The 26,005-nt window shown below is 36.9% G+C and overlaps 1 protein-coding gene across 1 annotated transcript in view; it reads right to left on the bottom strand.

Moving 5' to 3' along the window:
* Positions 1–26,005, bottom strand: part of ARHGAP21 (Rho GTPase activating protein 21) — a 95,233-nt gene that overhangs the window by 19,350 nt on the left and 49,878 nt on the right. The window contains 6 exon segments of the mRNA XM_033100824.1: positions 1,128–1,164; positions 4,453–4,555; positions 4,688–4,846; positions 10,855–12,751; positions 14,042–14,071; positions 23,901–23,955. Coding sequence (XP_032956715.1) covers positions 1,128–1,164; positions 4,453–4,555; positions 4,688–4,846; positions 10,855–12,751; positions 14,042–14,071; positions 23,901–23,955 — 2,281 coding nt within the window.

Genomic DNA, 26,005 nt, shown 5'->3' on the forward strand with positions numbered 1-26,005 from the left:
TCATCTAGGCAGTAGTCTACTGAACTGAGGTGTGGAGAAGAGGTCAAGGCTAGCAATGTAACCTTCGGGAGGCCTCTGTGTAAGCACCAAAGACATCAAGCTAGAGACAGAGCAGAGGTCAGAACCAGCTCTAGACATTCTATCATTTTAAATATTAGACAGAGAAACCAGCAGAAGAAAAGGTTTCAGGAAAGGAGTAGGAAATTGTGTTGGATACTACTGGAAGGTCAAATAAGTTAAAAATCTAAGTAACCATTAGTTTGGGAACCTGGATATCCGACTGGTAACCTTGGCAGGAGCAGGGTCACTCTGATATGTGTGGGTTAAGAAAGAGGTGATGGGAGCAAGTGGAAACTGTGGACCTTTTTTGTTCAGGGAGTTTTGCTGTGAAAAGTGGAAATTAAGAGTAAAAATAGGGGAAATATGGATTCAGAGAAGGTTTTTAGAACATGCTTATACAGTAGAATGTTCTTATGTATGATGGTGAATGAGTGAGCCACTAGAAAGAGTGATTTTGCAGAAGAGAGGGGTCTTGAGAAAGTGAGAAATAACTGAACCCAAAGAAATGTGGGTGTTGTTTTTTAGTAAGATAATGTTCCAAGTACAAAGATATTTAAGACAAGAGTAAAGAAGGCAAAAAGTGTGGGTATAAATGAAGGTATCTAATATTTTTGGAGAAGGTGAAATAAGGAAATTCCTGGCTAACAGTTTTTTATTTTTCCAGTGAGGTATGAGGGAAGGGTAGATGGGAAAGGATAGGGTAGGCTGTAGGAGGGAGGGCAATTATTATAAATAATAACTTTGAGGATAGAAAACCAAACATACAATAAAATATAGAAGGATTACTGACCGAGCAGTTCCATTTTTGGCCATAAACTGATAAAGTGAGAAAAACCAGCATAATATGTGTACAGTACTATATATTTGATGAATATGTTTAGAAATCAGGAAATATCACATTATATATAACATTTTCGAAAATGTATTTGAAACTTTCAGAATAAAAGATTATGACATTTATAAAATGTCTCTAATGGATAAAAGAAATAATTCTCTATGAAGAGCTAAAGGAAACTAAATAGAAACATTTATCATTTGCTGATATTTTAAAAATATTGAATACCAACCTTGATTCCCTTCAGGCTTGATATGTGTTGAAAGGACCTGTTGAAAAAGAAGTACAGAAATATTTTCAGTGGTGCATAAAATACCTCAAAAGACTGAATATTACAACTAACCTTTCATTAATGAGCTGACATTTCATCATTACATGTTAAATGCTCACTGTTCAATGCAAGTGAGAAAAACAGCTAATTTTATAAGTATTTTCTTTAACTTTTGATCCAATGATAGAAGCTTTCTTAGCTGATCTGGTACATTAAAACCGTTTCTGCATAATGTGTGAGATTTTTCTTATCTTTTTTTTTTTTTTTTTTAAGATTTAGGAAAAGCTATTCAACTCAGGCTAAACATTAGGCTTTCTATTATTAGGTAACCATAGTTGCAATGAAGGATTTCCACAGTGTTCATAATGATTGAGAAGTAGGTGCCACCAACACTCAGGTACAGAGAGAACAGCATGTCTACACTCATTCAGCTTGCAGACACTTGGAAGGGTGAACGCAGCAGAAGAGTCGAGGCTACTCATGGCCGACCACTCTGCCCCTCCAACCACTTTCTGGGTAGTTACAATAAGAACAACAGTTGGCACTGAAAAGGCTTAGGCCTTCACAAGTCAGGTTCACACTAGTTATTCAAAATCATTTAACTTTAGAGAACAAAGTTGTTTTTTGTTGTTGTTTTTTTAATACCCAATTCATTTAAGGAACCTGAGATTTTAATATGTGACTGAAGATGACAATGTCCTCTCCTTTCAGAAACGACCCCAAACAACAATGAAACCAGAAACAAACATATGAACTAAATCTCCAACAACATCAGGAGACATCTATAACTCTGAACTACAATATGTGAAGAAAGGTGGTTAAATGCAGTAAAGTAAAAAATGGATACAGGAAGAGAGGACACCACTGGTGGCATCTCTACCAAAACTGCAGTGCACTGTTTTCTGAGAGATCAAACCGACCTTTCCTGGTTTGGAACAATGGCAAATAAGGTGCTTTGCTGGTGACAGGAGCCTCATTTATCACCATGTATAGGGGAGGTGAGAACGAAGGAGAAAACATACAGTCCTGCCATCTTTGCAGTAAGCAGCATGTAGGGTGAAGTAGACTCTGAAATATGGCAACTACTTATATCTTTCAGTGAGGGAGAAGTAAATGTTAAAAGAGCTCACAAATCCATCCCTGCCTGCCTCATTAGAAAAATTCCTACTAGCCTGGACCTCTGCCCAGGCCACACCTCACACAAATTTCCCTCAAATAGCTGGTCTAGGAAGAACTAATTTTATTGGAATACAGGTAACCGTCATATGGAAGCCTCAAAGAATCTACACAAGAATACCCTAATAAAAAAGACACTGTTCTTTGCCATATGGTTCAATATCATAAAGATGTCCACATTCTCTAAATTAAACATTATGTCAATGAAAATATCCATAGGAATTTAAGAACTAGAAAATTGATTTTAAAGTTCAAATAGTAAAATAAACAAAAATAGCCAGAATTTGGAACAAAGTAATGAGGTAGACTATCCCAAACATATAGTAATAAAAACATTATAAAACCACCATAATTAACAGAATCTGGTATACATGAATAAACAGATAAATAAATGGAACAGAATCTAAAAACAAAACTAAATACATATAATAATTTAGTATATAATAAAGATAAAATATCAGTTGGAAAGTATAATATTCAACAGATGCCTTTGTGACAACTGAGAGACACCAGAAAACATAAAGTTGGCTCTTTAGAATAAAATAAATTCTAGATGAAGCAAAGCTGTAAATATACAAAAAAAAAAAAAAAAAAGAAAAGAAAAGGAAAGAAAAAAAGGAAAAGAAAAGGAATAACATACAAACTTGAGAAGTAAACATGGGAGAATTTTGTTATAATTCTGGAGGAAAGACTTTTTCAAACTCAAAATCCAAAGACCATTTAAACAATTCCTACATTTGACTGCAAAAATTAAATGTTTAAAATTTTTGCATGGTTAAAAAAAACTAAGAAAACCAAATGAAAAGTATCGGACTGGCAAAAGACTTGCAACATTTATTTAAGAAAAGAGCTACTTTCCTTTATATAAAGAGCCCCCAGAAGTCAATAAGAAAAACAAGTAGGAAAATGGGCAAGAATATGAAAAAGCAGTTCACAGAAAAAGAAATATAAACATCTCTTAAATATATATGAAGTGATGTTCAATTAATAAGACAATTTTCAAATTAAAACTACAATAAGGTACCATTAGATTTACAAAGTAATCAAAAGGTGAATAACATGCTGTGTCGGTGAGGGAGCAGTAGAGACTTCTGAATACTACTGGGGGGATATGATTTGGTATAATCTTTGTGGAGAGCAACTGACAATGGATATTAAAATAAAACATACACATACTCCTTGATGTAACAATCCTTTCTCCACCCATATTCACTCACTTACATGCCAAATGAACTATGTACAACTCCAGTCACTGAAATATTGTTTGTGCTGGCATAAGATTTGACCAATCTAAATGTCTATTAATAGAATATAGAATACTAGTTAAATATATTACGGTGCAACTATTCGATGGAAAATTAAATAACCATGAAAAAGAATGAGACAAGAATATATGCATGTAATGATCCCCCAGATCAGAGTGTACAGCATCTATCATTAGTTTATAAAAATAATTAGAACACATACACATAAGCATATGTAAACTGTGTATGTGGTTATATACTTAGAATAACTCTGGAAATAAACAACAGAAAAGAGTAACATAGTTGTGTCTAAAAATATAATAGAACTGGGTGGCTGGAGGCCCAGAGGGGGAGTGATTATTTCATTCATATATATACATAGATATAGATATAGATACAGATGGTGCCCAAAAAATGTATATACATTTTTAGAAAGGAAAAAATTTTATTATTGTAATACTCAATATATACCAATAACAAGTCATGACTGACTTCTGCAATTACAAGAAATGCTCAAAGTGGTTACCATCAGTGTTCAGATACTTCTGATTATGGCGAACTACTGCTTGAGCATATATAACATCTCTTAAAATGTGTATACATTTTTTTGGCACCGCCGGTGTGTGTGTGTGTGTGTGTGTGTGTGTACATATATATACATATATTTGTATTATGTTTGTGCATTACTCATTTTTAAGTATTACTTTAAAAATTCAATTAATATATTATCAAGTAACAATTTTGATTTTATTTGCATTTCTAATGTCACAGTTATAAAATATAAAAGATGTCATTAAACTCATTATATTCAAAGTCATACTGAACACCCACCAATAAATATTTAAAATAATACACTTGAGACATACAATTTTGCATCTTCTCTGTAATCATCCAGGCCCTCATCATACGATTTTGATCTTTCTGTCTTTGAGTTGGGCTGGGCATCCAGGCTGGGGGGTCCCACCGATTCTGGAATTAAAATCCAACATTTAGACATTTGTGAGTAGTTTCCACATTCTTTTAATGGTGAAAAGATCATAGTATTCTAAATGGAAAATGGAGAATGCGAGATGATTTACACAACCACTCATTGAAACGTACCCTGGTCGTGAGAGAGCTGACGCCGAATTAAAGGAGCTGAAGTTGTGAGGCTGAGAGGGACGGTTGCTATGGAGGGTGCTTGAGAGGTAGAGGCTGAGATGACAGCAGAAGCTGGGATATGCGAAATATCATGATCAATGCTAGGGCTGGTTGGTTCATCTATTAGATAAAATAAAATTATTGAAATGCTGAATGACCTAATTGTTATTAATAATAACAACAGCAGAACAAATAATCAGTCATCATTATTAAAAGAACCAGAAAAAGATTTTAACACTTAACCACTATAGTACTAATACATGCCATATTCAGCTTGTTAAAAATCCACTTACACAGTTATTACACTAGTAACTCCAAGTAAGTCTAAGAATATGGAATAAAAAATGGGGTGAGTTGCTTCTTTCACTTCTTCTACCAATACCTTCACTGATAATCAGCATAGCAAAGTTTATCGATATTCAGAATCTAAATCTACAAAAGCAGAACAATCATACATCATCCTAAAATAATTATTTTCCAAATTTTAAATGTATTGCACATCATCATTTCAGGCAGCTAAGCAAGGTGATTGGTTGAGGCTTAGCATTCAAAGTATCAATTCCTAAAACCTCACCTTTCCCTCATCCCCACACTCAAGTGTATCTTCAATTTTTGTAGAAAAATAAGAAAGTACAGTTTATAGCTGCCAGAAGAAGTTACACATTATCAAGGCCACTGCTGTGGATGGAATGTTTGTGTCCCCCCCCCCCCCCCCGCAATCTCATATGTTAAAACCTAATCCCTAATGTGATGGTGTTTGTAATGGGAAAGGTGAGATCTTTGGGACATAATTAGGCTCCACCCCCATGAATGGGATTAGTGCCTTTAAAGAGTGCCAGAAAGCTCCCTTGCTCCCTCCACCACGTGAAGACACAAAGTGTATGAACCAGGAAGCATGTCCTCCCCAGATACTGAGTCTGCTGGGGCCTTGATCTTAGACTTCCGAACGCACAGAACTGTGAGAAATAAGTTTCTACTGTTTAAGCCACCCAGTCTGTGGTATTTTTGTTACATAGTCTGATATCAGAGTTCTCCCTCTATAAGTATAAATTATATTTATTTTCTAAATTGGTGAACAATATCTCTGTTCAAAATTCTTACTCTTGTAAAAACATCAGTGGTTTAAATTCTAATATTTTAGGCCAAGAGAATGTAATTTAATAGGGCACCAGAACCATAAACCTTAATATTAAATGCCCCGAGCCTTAGAAAGTCATAATGAAACCCTTTAAAGAATACGATATAATGATGAAACAGGGTTTTGCTTCCTTGCTTTAAAAGGTCAAATATTTTAATTCTGACCAAATTCTAAGAATGCTCTATTATCTTATGATCAGCATTTTAATCAAGAAAACTAATAATGGTACAAAACTATAACATTTCCATTTTATGGCTAAAATCAGTAAATTCTGACTATCTTAATGTTTTTACAATATTCTTTAAAAGCAGCTCTGTACAATTTAGCAATAGAACACATTTTGAAAATTTCTGTATGAATCAATTTTACTAAGTCCATGACAATTTAATATCAGATGTCAATAAGAATGCAATCCTTCTTTTTCCAAAAGCAAGGAGGTGGCTGATGTTTTTCAAAAAATTAAGGATAAAAATTTAATTTTACTACAGATTGTAGTATTCTTTAAAACTTCAATTACTATTTAAATTACCACAATCAACAAAGTTTTTTTTCAAATGATACGTATGTATAAAGTAAGTTGGTCTATGGAAAACGTTAGTCCACAATTCTGATACGGATTCGTGAATATTGATATGCATGGAAAGATACTGTATTCTTTAGGGATTATCTCGCTTACGTAGTATTGTAATTATTTAAAGAGATTTCTGTAGTGAAAACATTCACTGGAGTGGTCAGATGAGATCTATCGCATAAATCCATATAGGTAAAAAATGCAGAAAGGCATTTTGAAAAACCGAGATGATGTTCCTGTATAACAATGTTTCTCAAAGCAGAGCAACCATCCCTCTAAGGATATGTGGTTATCACATGTGTCCACAAGAGGCTGTGAGAAAATCTTTCAAGAGAATCAATTTTATGCTTTGCAAAGTAATGTAGAACATTTTTATATTTATCAACGTAAAATCAAATATAGAATGAAATGCAAATGGTACATGGATCAAGCATTAAACAAAACTTCAAAAACAATTATTTTTATGACTCTGGACTTCCTGGAGGTATGCATTCAATCTCTTTTGACTCACTATGAGGTGTGATCACAAAATATGGTGAATGTTTAAATAAAAAAATTATTACAGTAAAAGACACATTGCCATTAATCCCCCTCAAAATACTCCCCTCGTTTCAAACACTCTTACCCCATCGTTCTTGCCACTTTCTGAAGCAGTTCTGGAAGTCCTCTTTTGTGTCTTCAGTTGCGCTGTTGTGGCTGCCTCGATGTCCTGAATCATTTCGACTTTGGGGAAGAGCCAAAAGTCACACGGTGCCAGATCTGGTGAATAAGGTGGATGAGGACACACCATAATGCTTTTATTTGACAGAAATTGTCATATATCAGAAGCGATGTGTGACACGGAGCATTGTCATGATGGAGGATGATTTATGGCACACTTTAAAACACACCTTCTCTCAACTGTAGCTCACACCTGACTGACTGCACTGAACAAGCTGAAACTTGTCTCACAGTGTTACTAAGGTTTGACGCACCGCTTCTGGTGTTGAAGATCCTTGCCTTTCCATTGGATGGCACTCGGCAGCAGCATTCACTGTATTTTGTGATAACAATGGAAAGGTTCCATGTCACACATCGCTTTGGGTATGGCAATTCTGTCAAATAAAAACATTATGGTATGTCCTCATCCACCTTATTCACCAGTGCGTGCGACTTCTGGCTCTTTCCCAAAGTCAAAATGACCATGAAAGGTAAACGTTTTGAATCGATTCAGGACATCGAGGTAGCAATGACAGCACAATTAAAGACACTCACGAAAGAGGACTTCCAGAACTGCCTCCACAAGTGGCAAGAACAATGGGATAAGTGTGTGATAAGCAAGGGCAAGTATTTTGAGGGGGGTTAATGGCGATGTGTCTTTTACTATGATAAATTTTTTTTAAATTAAACATTAACCGTATTTTTTTTATCGCACCTCATCATATACTTAATGAAATGCTGAAAATTCCTTTATTGATTGGTTATTTATATACTTAACAACAGTCACTAGAGCAGACTAATAAATATATTTTGGACTTCAAGGTTACAGCAAAGGATTTTTAGTTAATCAAAGAGCTAAAAAAGCTTTTCACAGCAAAAAGGCAAATAGTATATATTATGCAAAAGTATACTTTTCATATTATGCTCTAAAAATTAATACTAAAACTAATTTTTTTCCATGCCTCTATTTTAAACAGAATTCAATTTTATAAAAGTCATGAAAATGCTGTAAAATCCTAGGAGGCACTGCTGTTTGCTGTTGTTCAACCTCAGGGCCTAGAAATTTTTAAGAATGCTTATATCCATGCACAACATTCACACATAGAAACACAGAGAAATAAATCCTATGTTCCTCTTTCAGTTTTTTTATTCTACCCTATTCTACTGGTGCTGTAAAACTGCCATATCACAGTAATCGTATGCTATATATTAAAATTCTAGGAGGCACATGGGAAATCAATGGACTATATAAACATTTCTATGCTGGGTGACTTTTAAAAGTCATGGCTCATAAAACAGAAGATATTCACTAGGAACTATGAAGGAAACTCTAATCAGTACCTAAAGTAGAATCTGATCAGAACTAATCAGTGAGCATTTTAATTTTTAATGAAGAAAATGGTTTATTTTAATCAGTTTTCTAACTCTATGTGTATATAGAACTATACAGATTTTTATTTTATATTTAAGACAAAGCAAACTTTAATAATATAATTGACTTTTTTTTACTTATTCCTGCATTTATTAGCAAGTAGGAAGAAATATTAATAGATATAACTAGCACATTTTTTATTACTCCAATATAATCTGAGTATATTATTCTTTAAAAAAAAATTTTTTTAATGTTTCATTTATTTATTTTTTTTTAAGGAGGTTGCAGCTCACAGTGGCCCATGTGGGAATCGAACAGGCAACCTTGGTGTTATTAGCACCATGTTCTAACCAGCTGAGCTAACCAGCCACCCCTATTATTCTTATTAAGTAGAAAGAAAATATGATGCCATTATTCTGGTAAGATGTCACAGGCCTATGAAATATAGCCATAGGCTATTGGGCTTTTTATGTTTTAAAAAAAAATCATAAAGTAATCATTAGTCCTCAGTTACTTTCTATGAAATATTTAGATGATGTATAAAGTTCTACCTACAGTAAAGTTCTATTATTCTCTGAGCCTGGCTTTAAGGGAATAGATATGAATATAAGTATAATTTAGGCTGAGATTCCCCACAATGTGTACAACTTGAATATATAATATTTATAAAAAATGTAAGTTATGTAGAACTTTTTTTAAAAGCTGATTCTGATAGTATCACCTGACAGTCCAGTAACTCAACAGCTTTAAAAAGTTCCTCTAGAAAAGAAAAACTCCTACTAAATATTACTCAAAGAGAAGCACATTATATTGTAAAATAATGGAGAACTTTTCATGAACCTGTGGGGCAACAGAGTAAGCATACGGGCCTCGGCCTTAAAGCAAGGTCCCTACATCACACGCCACCAGGGGGCACTCTTCCTAATGCATTCTATATAAATGGTGCCCTCTGGAGTTTTGCTCTGTGATGTGGCTGAATCAGGGAAGCCCAGAGTTCGTGCCTCTGCCGCTTATTAACTGTGTGACTTTAGTGAAGTTATTTACCGTGTTTCCCCGAAAATAAGACCTTAAATTTCTCATTTATTAAAAGAAGATAACACTAAGGACATATGTGATAATCCTGTTAGCAGATTATGTTTTAGAGCTACATAGTACTTATGATGAGAACTTCTTTTTCCATTCATTTGCTATACATTTAATCATATCTCAAAATTATCATTAACCTATTGTTTTAACACATATTTCTGGAGTGACTTCTATATTAAGAACACAGAAGTGAACCAAAGATCTAAAATCCTGGCCGTCTTGTAGCTTATGTTTCAGTTCTGCAGAGAAACGTGTAACAAACAAAAACCACAAAACATGTCAAGTGGAAACAAGCGATATGAAGATAAAGTAGCTTAAGGGGATAGATAATGTCAGGTTCTGTGTAAGTGTGGGGAGTAACTATTTTAGATAGGCAGAGACCCATGCTGTGAGAGTCTTGTGAATATCTGTGGCATGTGTTCCAGGGCCAGGAACTGGCAGTGCCGGGCCCCGAGGCTGCACATGCTTGCCGCGTCCCAGGACTGCAAGGCTGGTGTGGCTGAAGCGGGGAAGGCAGGAGACGGGGGTCACAGAAGTGGAGTGGTGTTGGAAGGCAGACCACAGAGGGCCTTGCACGCCACCATAAGGACTTGGGATTCTATTCTGGGTAACACAGAAAGTAAACAGAGGCTTCTGGGCAGAGGAGTGACAGGATCTGATGAACATTTTAAAATATCACACTGGCTGCTTTGTGGAGAATATACCTGGGGTGTGTGGGAACAGACTAAAGACTAAAACCTGCTAAATGTTCTAGATTGGCAAACACCCTTGTAACGTAGGTAATTTTTCCAAATCCATGCCAGGAGTTATTCTAAGACAAAGTAATTTGACAATGAAGAGGTCCTTTCTTTCAGCCCAAGTTAAATTTACAAAGAAATAAGCTTTAGAAAGTAAAAAGCGCTGTTTACATGAAAGGTTGATTGCTAATCATCAAAATTGTTCCGCCTGGCTTTTGATTCAGTTAAATCATCAACTAGGTACAATTTGGTTTGCTGAATCCTTTGGCCCCAGATGGTGGGAATTTGTTTCATTGAAATAAAAACAAAAAGTAGATACTGAAGACATAAAGTCTTAAACGGAAAAAAAGGAAAAGGAGGTTAAAAGCTTATGGCTCTGGTTTTAGCACAACTTCACGAAATTCAGAACAAATGGTTTAAAAGCACAGAATAAAATTTCTGTGCCTGTTGAACTAGACATAATACTTGGCAGAAAAGATGTATTAGATATTCGACAGATTAGCCAATGACTGTACGCGAGCTCACCTATGAAGGGGATGGAAGCCAGGGAGTCCCCGGGTGGACTGGTACTGGAGGCCTTCCTTTCCTCGATCCTTTTTATATGGACCTCTCGGCGCGCGTCATTAGGCAGCCAGCAGGTCGTGTCTGACCCAGTCTCGTGGTCATTTACTGCCAAGATGTAAGACTGATGCCTTAGAGGCTGTGGTGTCTGGCGACCAGACGGAGGCTTTTCTCTTAGGATGACAGTTTCTTTATTATCTAAAGCATCTGATGGCTGAATTTCAGCCTCTTGTAAATTTAATTCTTGATTCCTTTGAGGGACAGGTAATTCTACACCTGAAATGCCAGAGTTCTCACTCATCGGAGGCACAGGCTTAGCAGAAGCTCCCGGCAAAGAGGGGGTTTGCCCAGTGTCCACTGGGTGATCGGGGGTACTTTCAGTTCTTAACCACGTCTGCTGATTCAACAGACTGTTTTGATGCAAGTGATTTACTGGTCTTTGGTCTTTGATAGAAACAAATGAGTTCTGGCTAAGTGGCGGTTTTGTGACGTGTGGAGAAGGCGCTTTCAGAGAATTACTTCTGACTTTCACAAGAGGTGACCTGTCTTGTGAAATACCTGGAGGCAGTGACATTCCACAAGTAGTTTGAAAATTTCTGTTTGGCGGCAGTGTTTTTAGGTCTGGTGGAATTTTTTTAAAGTGAGACACGGATCCCGGTCCTCTGCCACTCATTCGCCTAGTGTCAGAATTAACAACACTCGGAGCCACAGTAAAATTTGAACCTCGAAAAGATTTATGGATTTCTTGCTGCCTAGGTCTTTCATAAATACCTCGTCTATCGTCCTGTTCAGTAAATCCACTCCACTTGTAGGTCTGTTTTCGTTCTCCATTTGAATCCGGTATTTGACTTTCAGAAGTGACGTTTTCTAAGGTTTCACCCTGTCCCTCGATATAATCCCATGAGCGAGTTCTATGATTGCTAAAACTAACGGGCGGGGCTGTGAGCGCTCCTTGCGATGCACTGCGGGGACAATACTTCATTAGCACAGAGTCCTCCAGCCTCTCTTGGGACACACTGCGCTGTCGGATCTGAACAGACTGGGGCACGCGGTCATGCGAGGTGCTGCGGCGTCGTACCTGCAAAGTCGCGCGGTTCGGTACCACCTGGTTATAATCTGTTGTGCTCTGTGACGCTGCTCTTAGACTATCTAATCTTTCCTGAATCGTCCGACAACCCATGTGCAATCGTCTGTTATCAATATACTCCTTGTAAGTTTTATAGTTTTTCCAGTCTATGTGCTGATGGGAATTTGGAGAATAATGATTAACAGATACGGGAGGAGAATCCACAGCTTGAGATCTACTGCTTGAGATTCCTTCTGCATGTGCACTGTAATTGCCAGGTTTGAGTAAAATCCTGGAAGGTTCCAACGATCTGGAGCCTGTAGGCTGATGAAGTAGATGGGCAGTGGGAACGGATGATGATGGTGACGTGGTTCTTGACACTGTTTTTAAAGAGGGCTGCTCATTTACGCCATACCTCACTTCTTCTGTTCTGTGTGAAGGAATGGTATGGTTGTTTCTATTAGTTAACAAATCTACAACCTTCTCAGAAGGTACAATGACAGTCCTCACACTCTCATTGCAAACACACACTGCTGTGTTTGACTTTGCAACATCTGTTGGTGATGGAGGCACTTGTATTTCCATTCTGTAGGCCCTGCCAGGTTGGGACAGCACTGGCGCACTGGTTTGCTGTTTGCTCGATGATGAGTCTGGAGGAGACACTTCAAGGGGCTGTGCCATGGCTGAAGGGGTAGATGGCAGCCAGGGATAGCAAATTGGTGGAGGTTCAGGGATGTTGCGGGCATTGCCACTGTAGGCTTCATTGCCTTTCAGGTAGGCATCCTGAGAGTACGCCTACGTGGAAATGAGAGAAAAGTGTCATTACAAATTCATGAAAAGAACAACAATGCCCATTCCGACAATGCACTGTTATTTTACTGTGCCCTGCCTTGCTCCTGACTGACATTCACTAACGCATGCATGCCAACAGCAGAAGGGTGCTGAACACATTTAGAAAAGGGGCCAGTCTCTCAGATATCAAATAAACTGAATGTGCAACAAATAGAAATCACAATTGCCTTTTTTCACAAAAGATCTGAAACACACCAAAATTTTCCCCCAACAAATTAGATGTAGCCAGATTGCATCTAAAATTTTCCCCTTTCAAGTTTTACAATTTTTCAGCAGTCGACAGTTTAAATGGCTGCCTGATAAATCTCAGCAAAAGAAGATTCTGATCTTTTGCCAAAACGAAGGTGAAAATATTTAAAATCTTAACCAAACACGTTTTTAAGCACTACTGCTAACATAAGTTAGATATCTTGTCAATTAATGATTACTGAATCCCCCAAAATAATCTATCTTGATAAATTAGGTCTTTTGACAGCCAAGCTAAGTATTTAGATATTTAAATTCAGGGAGGAATAGGCATGTTTAAGAAAGTAAGCACATATATTAAAGGCATAAAAATGCGAAAAAGGTAATTTATCTTCCTGTCTATCATTTATATTTTTTAATCTAATGCAAAATTATATTGTACAAATTTATTTGGTCTCTTTTACTCATTATGAAGAGACATTTCTCTGTTACTAACAGGCATGCAGCTCAAATTATTTTTTATCAACTATTTGTGAAATTATCTAGCAGTATTTTTAAAAACTTAAGGAAAACTGAAATTAAACACAGAGTCTACAAAACAGAGCTAATGGATACAACTCAGGGCTATGTTTAGCATCTGAGACAGGTGTGGTATCATATTACATATCCTCCCCTAATCCAAACAAGCTTAATTCAAGACTATCATCATATCCTGTCTTTGCATTAGACAGCTTGCAAGCTCAAGCACAGCCACAAACATAACATCACAGCAAAGTGTTAGGGAAAGAGAGAGGGTGAGATGCTTAAAAAACATACAGATGCAGAAAATATGTTTTAACGTCAGTTATGTACAGGATACAAAAAAAACGTAAAATTAAAAAATAAAGAAAACCATATATCACAAACACATTCTGCAAATTAGTAAGATTAACAACACTATGGAGGGATTTCTCTAAGCAAACTCACAGTTTTAATCGACTGGCTTATTACAAATCTTTAACAAACATGACTTAAAAAGCAAGGAAATGGCTTCTGTGCATCTCTTACCAGAGCTGTGACATCCTTTGTAAATTGTAGCTAGCAGAAAATAGGAAAACATAGTAGAAGCTGCTTACTGATATAAAGACAGAATCATGTTGTCATATTGATGCTGGAAACAGCAGGCTAAAAATACATCTATACTGATTTCTCTGGAAGGTACCAAGAGAGGTAAAGGGCAGTGAAGCATAAAGAATAACTTCAGTATCCTTCGGAGCATCTTTTTCTCAGGCTTTTATCTGGTTCTTATTTGATTTGTCTACCACTCTTGAAAGCAAAATACATCTGGTGACATGCATTCCTAACAGATATTTTCTTCGATATGCACTGCTGTCTGAGATCGTGCTACAAAGCTTCCCTTCCACAAGAGCAACATTGCTGTCTCTCATTTCCCCTGAGCTTCTTCCCGCTCTGCTTCCAGATGACGAAACGAATGCTCTATTATGCATTTAAAATAGTACAACCTCCTCCTTCCCCTGTAAATCAGAGCATAACCACAAGCTGTCAGCTGACTGCAGCTGCCTTTACACTATGATTTGGGGGAGAAAGAATGACTTATTAAACAGGTTTCACTAAAAAAATGAAGATATTTCAACATTGTTACCTTTTGTCCTGCTTTATTAATACATGAAAATAACTACTGAACAGACAAAAATATTTCTTCCAGAGTAATTCTTTTTATAATGAATATTATCAAACATAGATTGCAATGAAAAATTAAAGCCAAGTAGACAAAAGAAAACATGCAAGCCACAATATTTTTAATGCATGAATACAGTCAATCAAAATATATATTTTGGGTATGTGAATTGACATGACAAACCTATCTTTTTACTGCTGATTATATTCACACCAATCCTTTTCCATGACATGAAAACCGTGTCTGGATGAGCAAACTATCTGATACAGTAGTTTCCACACCGTGTTTGTGCAATTTTATTAGGTATCAGCTGAAATGGGGTGGAAGGGAGGGAGTGTGCTCTGTGGTCAATGATGCAGAGAAAGGTTGGTTGGGAAGTTTTTTGACTTCTCAAGACCTCTACTACATTAATGTACATTGTAAAAGCACTAAAAAGGGAAATTACAAATTTGTTTGGCTATGGAACCCATTTTTCCAGGGGTTTTAACATGATTACAATTTCTGTTAGGAAAAGCTGTTCTAGAACTAATAATTTAAAGATACCTCCTTTATTCAAATTTGGGGAAGAACATTATCTTTCAATAATAGAACTATTCAACTATTAAATAGTTGAAAAAATATTTCACATACTTCAGACATCTCTAAGATTCCTATATAGCAACGCTAAACACTAAATAGTCTATACTCACGGGTCCCCACTTCTAGGTCAAGTTATGGCAAGGGGTCCTTACGTACATCCACGTGCACCATACATTAACAGAGGACTGAACAGATCTCTTACATATACAGAACTACTGTCTAATGTACACAGATATAGTTGCAATGAATAAAATGTGAATTCATTCAAGAGCGTGACTGAATCTCCTCACATAGTCTCTCTTTTCATGAACACTAAAAAAGCTTGTTCATCTATCTATCTATCTATCTATCTATCTAAAAGTTCCCCATTCTCATCAAGTTTGGGAACCAATACCATTCAATTACTAGCTGTGGGGGAAATCAGCAGTGCCCTAAGGCCACTGTAGCTTATTGTGTGTTCCCAGTAGGTCATGGACATACTGGGACATACTGTGTTAGAATAACAGCTCTGAACTAATCAGCAGAGTGGCTGTGCTATTCCAGAATAATTCTGGAACCGCTATGGGTATTCTGAGAGGTATGGCACAGACACAAATTGGCTTCAGAAAAAATTTAGGGAAGTAAATTACAATAGACAGTACGCGTTTTAAGGAATTGTCTCTTCCCATGATGCCTGTACGTCTTCCACTAGAAAACAACCAACCTACTAAGGAATGCTTTAGAATCCTACAAGGAGGAGAATATCCTTCAGGGCTTGGGCAAACACTGGATGAATCACCTAGAACAGGGGTATCCAAACTGCGGCCCGTGGGCCAACTGCGGCCCGTGACCCATTTTTTATTGGCCCGCAGCAAATTCCAAAAATATATTTAGTTTACTTAAATAAACCAGGTGAGGCAATACGTACTTCACCTCGAGTGAGTGGCCCGGCTATTTGTGTATTTTACCGCATATGGCCCTTGGTGAAAAACGTTGAAAAATGTTTGGACACCGCTGATCTAGAATGAATCACAATATTTAACGCTTTGAATGTGAACATGGAACCCCTTCATGAGGTTTTATATTCTGGGAACAGAACTGAAAACTCTGTAATTTGCTCGTCGCTGTGACCGTGGCATGCTTGCCCTGGAGTGCTTGGTCATAAAGTACCCAGTCCAACTGAGGCATCGTGGTCTGACATACCAGTGTTTTAATAAATAAAAACTTATTATTTAATATTTATTATTTAACATTAACAATCTGGATCTTGAATGTATGCACCATGGCTAACAGTAACTAAATAATCCTAAAATAATCTTTCATTTCAGTTTTAGCTGAGTTGTGTCAAAATCCCTATTACCATGCCTATGATACTTATACTGCCTAGTAAATGGTAAAAACAGACAACAAAACAAAACAAAACAAACCCCCGCAGAGTACATAAGCTGGTAAGGTTAAAATTCCTGCCTATCATGTCACCTTAGCAGGCTGACTTGTTAATTGAACGCTACTACCTATGATATAAGTGAAAATAACTACATGTCTGTCTATACAGTAAAATACGTGCCAACCATGCCACAGTGGGGCACGGGAAAAAGGGATGGTCTGGATATTTTATAACTTTCCAAATTATTCAAAACTTTCCTAACAAGCATGTACTATTCTTATCAGTATTTAAAAACCGATTTTTAAAAAGAACAAACTGGCCAAATATGAAAAACTACCCTCAGAATTCCTACTCCTGCTTTCCTTACATTCTAGGTAGGACCACCCTGATCCACACTTAACAAATGGATATATAATTTTCAATAGAATATTCTACCGATTATGAAACACAATAAGTGATTATTTTGAAAGTAATTCTAATACACCTGAAAGAAAAACTTGTGTTAAACTACATTTCTCAATTTATATCTCATCTTCATGGAGTGACACATTACTAGAGCGCTAGACTCAGAGATGTGTTAGAATAACAGCCCTGAACTAATCAGCAGAGTGGCTGTGCTAAGCCATGCTACCGGTAACTCCTCAGTGGAGTTACCCATGGCAGTAGATGACTGGTTTAGTTTAGAGGACAGGTTTTAGACTTTGGCCTGCCTGGGTTCAAATCCTAGTGCCATCGCTTTCTTCCCCGTTAAACTAGAAAAGGAGTTTGCCTTGCTATGTTTAACCCAGACCAGCACCAAGTAGGCTCAGAATGCCGTGGGCAAACAATAGACACACCCAAAAATCTCCACAGCTATCAGAACTGACAACTTCAAATTTAATTTTGAGTCCACGAGGCATCCACTGAAAACAACGCCCAAACTGTGTTCTATCATCAGTCCATTCAAGAATGCATTTTCAAGCATCGCTTGTTTAGGTGATTTGATGGGCGGTGGCTACTTCATTCATATACAGACTTTTGAGAGTAACAAAACAAAACCATTTTGTTGTTTTGAAAATGAAACAGGAAATTCTTTTTATTTTGTAATACCTTACAAATATGAACCTAAGATACCACAGTCTAAAATATCATTATAAAATATTGTCAAAGTCACTAAAATGAATGTAATACCACTCATATTGGTAGTGAGAAAATATCTGTCGATTTAAAACATGAGGCTGCCAAGTACAGAAGTACTTGACCAGCACTAATGAATTCTTCTTAATTTTACTTCATGGTTTTCAACATTCTATGACTGTCATTTATAAATTACGAAATTTATTATTATATACTCGTCTTTGTATGAGTCAAGTTTTAAACCAAATTAGATTTTCTATGCCACTCCTCAAAGATGAGCTGAGCACCTCCAGAATAATTTGGTCCACACATCAGTTCAGGAACAAAATTCCATGGATGCCCAATCCTGCTGGAGCTCAGACAAACTTATGCAGCTCTGACATAAGTTTTCCCTTGGGGTTTTCCCTTGGGGAAGTAACTGTTACAGCAGCTGTAAAAATGTTCACGTTTACTTTTTCTTTACAGTGAACATTCAGCCTCACAGGGACACATACATCTTTAAAAGGATATATTTTGGGTAACAGATTTAAGACCAACACAATATTTCTGAAGGCCCGTTACAGAACATTTCAGTCCTAGACTCTATTAGAGAGAAGTATTTCTCTACATACGGTTTTTTAAATGCCAGGGTCTCTTTGTGTTTTATAACAGCTTAAAAAAAACAACAACAAATGACACTTGTAGATATTCCAGCTGAAAACAATTATACAGAAAAGAAGTTGCCACATCCTAACATCCTTTAGGGAATAATGCAAAGTGTGCATTAATTATACATGCTCCTTTGATTTCCTAATGAATCATAGTACATCGAAATGTGAATGAAGGCCCGGTTTAAAAGTGGGGTTTCATTTTACCATTATGGGTATGAGCTTTTAATTTCCTATAATTAAAATAATTCAAATAACATGTTTAAAATGAATTTTCAGTTACAATATACTAGAACCCTTGACTGATGATGATCCTGGAAGATCTGTGTGCATGAGTCCTTCTACAGAACCAATTTTCCCATGTTTGCAACACTTTGTGTTTTACCTTTATTTTAAATGTATTTGTCTGAAATACAATATAACAAGACAGACTAATTAACCTAATTTCCACTGATCACATCATTAGAAAATTATTCCTTCCACTGCTGCTGCCCTTCATCAACTAACTACACAGCAGGTTACGACGGGAATTCTGTGCTCACTTCCTTCCCTAGGCATTTAGTACAATGCCAGTCATTCTGTGAAATGAGTACTGTTCAAAACAGCATCCGACCAGTGCCTTCAGTTTGACAAGCAAAGCGTCTACTGAAGATGAGACAGAAGTTCTGTTTTGGAAGTGCAGTATGTCTTTGAGTCATCAGATTGCAAGAAGGTTTCAAGGTAAAGCTTTCTCTACCACCTGTGCATCGTCTCCTAGTACTTTGTACAAGTGGAGGCTACAGGAAGCCTCTATTTCTCATCTGGTGACTTCCATACCTTTGATGGCTACCAGGTCTGATAATTAAGTTCGCGAACTTGTTGCAACGATGTTGCTCACCTTTTTTGATATCAGAGGGATTATTCATTATGAATTTGCACCAACTGGACAAACAGTTAACCAAGTTTACTATCTGGAAATGCTGAAAAGCCTGCGTGGAAAAGACGATCTGAAAAAGGACAACCAAGATGGTGCAGTAGGTAAACGCTGTGTTTACCTTCTCTCACAACCACACCAATTACAACTAATCTACAAAACAACCATTATCGAGAATCGCCTAAAATCAAGCTGAACCTGAAGCCTTTCAACTAAGGACTTGCAGAAGAAGCCACCTCCAGACTGGTAGGAGGGGCAGAGACGTGGAACGGGCTGGTCCCACACCAGCATGTGACCATTAAAGATCAGAAGGCCTATTTTGGCTGTGGGGTCCGCCCTCATCCCCTAGAGATCCCAGCCCAGGGTTCCAATGTCGGGGAGAGAAGTCCCTATAATTTCTGGTTGCGAAAACCAGTGGAGACTATGACTGAGTGAGACAGAGTGGCTGCATTCACAGGTGCTCCTCTTAAAGGGACTGCACGTGGACTTACCCACCAGTGGAATCACTCACTCTGAGCTCCAGCACTGGGGCAGCAGCTGGAGAGGTGGCAGGGACAAATGATGGGGTTGTCTAGCTTGGGACCAGGGCTGGAGAGGCGGCTTTCTACTTAACAGGGGAACTGGCAGAGGCCATTGTTTCATTGTTGAGCCCTCCCACTTCCCAAAGCGTGAATACAGGTGAGTCTCCGCCATTCATTCACCACACCCTGGCAATTTGAGACCCAGCCCTGCCCAATTTTCAGGCACACCCAGGCCACTTCCAGTGGCTTTATTGTGCAGACAGCCTGCCTTGGCTCAAGCTGCAGACTTTCCTAGGGTCTCTCAAAGGTTCGCAGAACCCAAACAAGCATATCTGGCTTGAGCATGTCCTGTACCTCTGGCTGAGCAGCCCTAAGCCAGCACTAGTGGCAGCTGGCCTTGGTTCGGGGCTTGGCTTCTCAAGGTGCATCCAAGCACAGCACGGTGGCAGCCATCTACAGATTTCTTTGTAGCTCCTGTCGGGTGGCTCCGGGTAGGGCACAGGCTGTGTCTGAACTAGACCTACAGTAGATCCCCTCCAACCATAGCCACCTTCGAAATGAGCTAGAGCACACCTAGCTGCTTGCAAGTACAACACACCCAAGGAGCAGATTGGTCAGGCACCAGAGTCCTGCTGAAGCAGATCCTGCTCCATAGGGTCAGCCCCTGAACCACAACTATTCCACTGCAGTCAAGGCCAGTCCTCACAACCAGTGAGACCAAGGGTTAGTCCCTCCAATTGATGTGCAATTATCAACCAGGTCTCAACTACAAGAGGAGGGCACACAAAACCCACACAAAGGACACACCTGGAGAGTGTGGTTCAGGTGACCAGAAAGACTGTGCCACTGAACCCGATAGCACACCTACTACATAAGGCCACTCTACTAAAACTGGAAGACATACTAGCCCTACCTAATGCATAAAAACAAACACAGGGAGGCAGGCAAAATAGGGAGACAAAGAAACACATCCCAAATGAAAGAACAGAACAAAGCTCTAGAAAAATTACTAAGTGAAAAAGATAGAAGCAATCTATCAGACGAAGAGTTCCAAACACTGATTATAAGAATGCTCAATGATCTCAGGGAGAACTTCAAATGAGAGATCGGAGCATAAAATTGGAGATGGAAACCATGAAAAAGAAACAATCAGAAATAAAGGACACAACAACAAAAATGAAGAATATATTACAGGGAATCAACAATAGACTAGATGAAGCAGAGAGTCCAACCAGTGGTGTAGAAGATAAGGTAGCAGAAAATACCCAACCAGGACAACAAAAAGAAAAAAGAATCCAAAAAATTGAGGAGATTAAGGGGTCTTCAGGACAATATCAAGTGTACCAACATTCGCATTATAGGGGTACCAGAAGAAGAAAGCAAGGAATTGAAAACCTTTTTGAAGAAATAATGACAGAAAACTCCCCTAACCTGGTGAAGGAAATAGACATACATACACGCCCAGAAAGTGCAGCGAATCCCAAACAAGATAAACCCAAAGAGGCCAACACAAAGACATATCATAATTAACATGCCAAAGGTTAAAGACAAAGAAAGAAATCTTAAAAGCAGCAAGAGAAAAACAGTTAGTTACCTACAAGGGAGTCCCCATAAGACTGGCAGCTGATTTCTCAACAGAAACTTTGCAGGTAAGAAGGGAGTGGCAGGAAATATTCCAAGTGATGAAAAGCAATGACATACAACCAAGATTACTCTACCCAGCAAAGCTATCATTTAGAATTGAAGGACAGACAAGGAGCTTCCCAGACAAGAAAAACATGAAGGAGTTCATCATCACCAAACCAGTATTATAAGGAATCTTAGAGGGACTTCTTTAATATGGGAGAGAGGTTAAGGATGGGTGAAAGGGGAAGAGATTAAGAAGGCCAAATTGGCTGTTACACAGTTGTCATGGGCATGTAGGGTATAGCATAAGGAAGACAGTCAATAATATTGTAATAACTAGGTATGGTGCCAGACAGTTACTAGATCTATCAGGGTGATAGATGGGAATGGGGTTGGGGTCAGGGTGAAAAGGTGAAGGTATTAAGAAGTACAAATTGGTAGTTAATACAGTATGAGGAATATAATCAACAATGTTGTAAAGATCATGTGAGATGTCAGATGCGCATTGGACTTATCAGGAGGATCACTTCAGAGACGGTGTCAAATGCGCTAGAAACCTGAAGCTAAAGTAGAATAATACTGAATGTGAACTATGACTAAATATATAGGTATATATAGTCACAGGATGTGGAGTACAACATAGGGAAGATAGTCAATGGTATTGTAATAGTTATGTAAGTTGTCAGAGGAGTAGTAGTTTGGAGGGTGGGTTATCACTTTATGAGGGGTTTAAATGTCTACCTGTTATGTTGCTTTGTACACCTGAAACTAATAAAAAATAAATTAAAAAAAAAAAAGTTGGAGGACCTGAACTTTTCACTAACAATTCATGGCTCTTGCATCACAATGCACCAGCTCACACAGCACTGTCTGTGAGGGAGTTTTTAGCCAATAAACAAATAACTGTATTGGAACATCGTCCCTACTCACCTGATCAGGCCCCCAATGACTTCTTTCTTTACCCGAAGAGAAAGGAAATATTGAAAGGAAGACATTTTGATGACATTCAGGACATGAAGGGTAATACGACCACAGCTTTGATGGTCATTCCAGAAAAAGAGTTCCAAAATTGCTTTGAAGGGTGGATTAGGCACTGGCATTGGTGAGTAGCTTTCCAAGGGGAGTACTTCGAAGGTGACTGTAGTGATATTCAGCAATGAGGTATGTTTTCTAGGATAAGTTCGCAAACTTAATTGTCTGACCTCATATGTGTGCTACTCTCTCACTCTGCTGCATTACCACGGTGGGAACTCTACCACTGGCTCTATGTGCCCAGGACAATTACATGCACAGTTGTGTCTTCCTTGCTGAGCACCCCCAACCCCAACAGAACTTAAGGTGGGCCATCCCAAATAAAATCAACACTCCTTGAAAACACAAGGCTGAGCTCCATGGATTTCAGTTAATCATATTTTACATGCCAGTGAATAAGTTGGATCATTAAGATCAGCGTTAGTGACTTTTTTTTTCAATGTTGCAGAAGATTATTTGAAATATTGTTGAGCTAAGTTCAAATTAATATGCCTTACAAATGAAAAACATTACCATTTCCATTCCCACCACAAAGATTCCATAAGTTCCCTATTTTTCTTGAATAAAGAAAAAACCAACTATCCACTAAAAGGAATAAAATTAAAAAAACAAAACAAACTTCAGTGGCCACTGCCATTTCCTACATGTAACTTTTAGCTTTTAGTGTGTAACTAAAAGAGTTAAGCTCATGCTGTTTTATTCTACTAAACTGCATAGTTAATTGAGGAAAATTATTAGTTTCTTAAATGAAATTTATGTATTTTATCATCTTTTTACTTTTAGCAATCTTTAAGCTTAATAAAGGAGGTAAGTATTCCATTTAATTTATTTTCTTTCTAAAAATGAGAAAAATATTTTAGACTAAATGCTAAAGTTTTCAACAATATAGTTTCATTTCTTCTCTAAGACCCTAATATATTTTTCCCTTATGTTGTAGACTCCATTCATTGTGAATATTACTAACAGAATGAACTGATACTGTTAATAAAACTGCTTGGTAAGTTAATTTACAAACAGTTATACCTATTGAAAAATTAAGAAATGATTTTCATAAAATTTCTCATATTTAGATTCTAATTCCTGAGGATACGTGTTTGCACCCTGAAGTTTGGCTTTTGGTCAAATGACTACCTAAAAAGTTAACACTGGGACAAACTCTAGGGATTTCATTCCAAATGATAATAAGAGTTCACTATGGAATCAATAAAACATTCTCATGTCACTTAATTGCAAAAAATTGACAATGGTCTGGTGTTTTTGTGTGTGTGTTTTTTTAAACGTGGGGAATTCTAGACTCTGCTAAGTGAACCAGAGGGCTGACTTTTTTTTTTTAGGACTTCTAAAAATTTAATCCACCTCCATCTTTAAAGGATTTTTATTAACACTCATGATTAATAAACAACTCATATTTGAATAAATAAAACTTACCACTTGGAGAATGTCTTCATCTTTTGGCATAACACTAAGTTCCAATGTTGTATCACTGAAATCGAACATAGATATACTATTTTAGGGGAGGTGGAAGTGTATAAGAAAGACATAAAGGAAAAACAGTTAATGCAGAAGTATTTAAGTTGCTTAAGAGTTTAATTTTTAATTTTTTAAGTCTTTACTTTTCAAATCCAAAGCATTAAAATGAAAGCAAGGCATATGGCGCAATGTATATGTATATATGTATATAAAACATATATATTTCAAGAAAGGAACTGTATTAAAATTGTAGTACTCAATATATATATACCGATAACAAAAGATGAATACAAGTCATGTTTGACTTCTGCAATTACAAGAGGTGCTCAAAGCGTCCAGACACTTCTGATTACGGTGAACTACTCCTTGAGCAAAGTTGACCAAAGTGTCCACTTGTATACATTTTTTTGGCACCCCCGGTGTGTGTGTGTGTGTGTGTGTGTGTGTGTACACATATGCTAATTAAGTACAAAAGAAGGCACCCTGCCACATGTTTGAGTTATTCATAATCAGTCAAGTCTTCTTTATAATTTAGAAACATAAGTTAATTTAGAAACAAAGTATATTACTTATATTAAATAGTTCTGGAACATAATCAGTATAAAATTAGTTATTATTTTACTTGAACAAATTACAAATTTTTACCACATACTCTCACTATTTATCAAGTTAAAAGCACATTAACATAAAAATAAACAAAGAACTCCCAAATTTAACATTTTGAGCAATATTAAACTTCCTAATTTTGAAACATGCTCTCTTGGCCTCATAGGTGAAGGAAATCAGAGTTCACCATCGCAACGATTGACATGATTCCTTTTTATTTTAAAAAACTATACAGCATTTCAACTACTCTTATTTGCTTTGTTCTCTATGATTTAATTTTAGAACCTTTACAGGAACAGTTCAGTCTCATTTTATTTTGGTACTATAAATTTCCTGTTTGAAATGACAGAGAAGTTTCTCTAGGTTAAAAATGTTCAAAGGGGTAAGTTTTACTGATTCCTGTGATCCGGAATTACATTTCGATAAGGCAAGGATAGTGGGGCTGTCCCATCAAGTGTTTCAATATCTAACCTAACAATATCAGATAGACTTTTTCCCCCAATACAATCAAGAGATTAAGAATCAATCAAACACCAACAACAAAAAGAAAAAAAAATCTACAAATTTACTGGTGTCTCTTTTTGATTGATTTGAACCCTTATTTTGGGGCCTATAAATGCAGAAAGAATAGAAAACCAATAAGAGCCACAAGTTCACATAAATTTAACTAGTAAAATATGTAAGTACGTGTATTTCAATATCTAGAGTTGGTAGAAAACACATACTGATGATTAGAAAAATTCTGCAAGGATACATTTTTGTACATTAATACAATGCAGAATCTCAATGGCTTTGTGCTGCATTATCCATTTGCAGACAAAAGGAACACAATTTTTTAAAAGAAAATAACATCATGAAAAAAACAGTATTTCTCTATTTTTTAAACTGCTTTACTGGTTGAAAAATTAAGACTGTCAAAGTGTTCATTACTCTGAAAGATAAACTGCACCAGTAAAAAAATATTAATATAGATTTTTAGGAAAACCAAAAGAAAAAAAAGCTATGGTTACTTGGAAAATAATATTTTTAAAGAAGAAATTTTAACAAATATACTAAAAACATCCTTACATTACAGGGTAGAAAAACATGTTGGTAGATTTACGATGATCTAAATTATTTTAAGGAAAAGAAAATCTGGGAGGATCCCCTCACTGCCTCTGCAGAGGCTTAAAATGTTTCACCAGTCCTTAAGTCCTGGATACTTTAAGATCAATTAGTGTCACTGTAAGGAACACCTAGAATCCAACAGAGAGGCTAGATTTAAGATTTACTTTCTCTAAGAATGTCATTAAATATTAAAACAGTAAGAATCCTCTGAGATCAGTAAATCATGATCACATCATCTAATTGTAAAAATTACAATGTATGAGGGCATTAGTGTAAATAACAGATTATAGCATAAGCTGCTTTAGACATAGAGGAGCTTGATAAAAATCTTCAGAAAATAAAAAACTTCA

Source organism: Rhinolophus ferrumequinum (assembly GCF_004115265.2).
Source record: "Rhinolophus ferrumequinum isolate MPI-CBG mRhiFer1 chromosome 5 unlocalized genomic scaffold, mRhiFer1_v1.p scaffold_110_arrow_ctg1, whole genome shotgun sequence".
Taxonomy (NCBI): Eukaryota; Metazoa; Chordata; class Mammalia; order Chiroptera; family Rhinolophidae; genus Rhinolophus; species Rhinolophus ferrumequinum.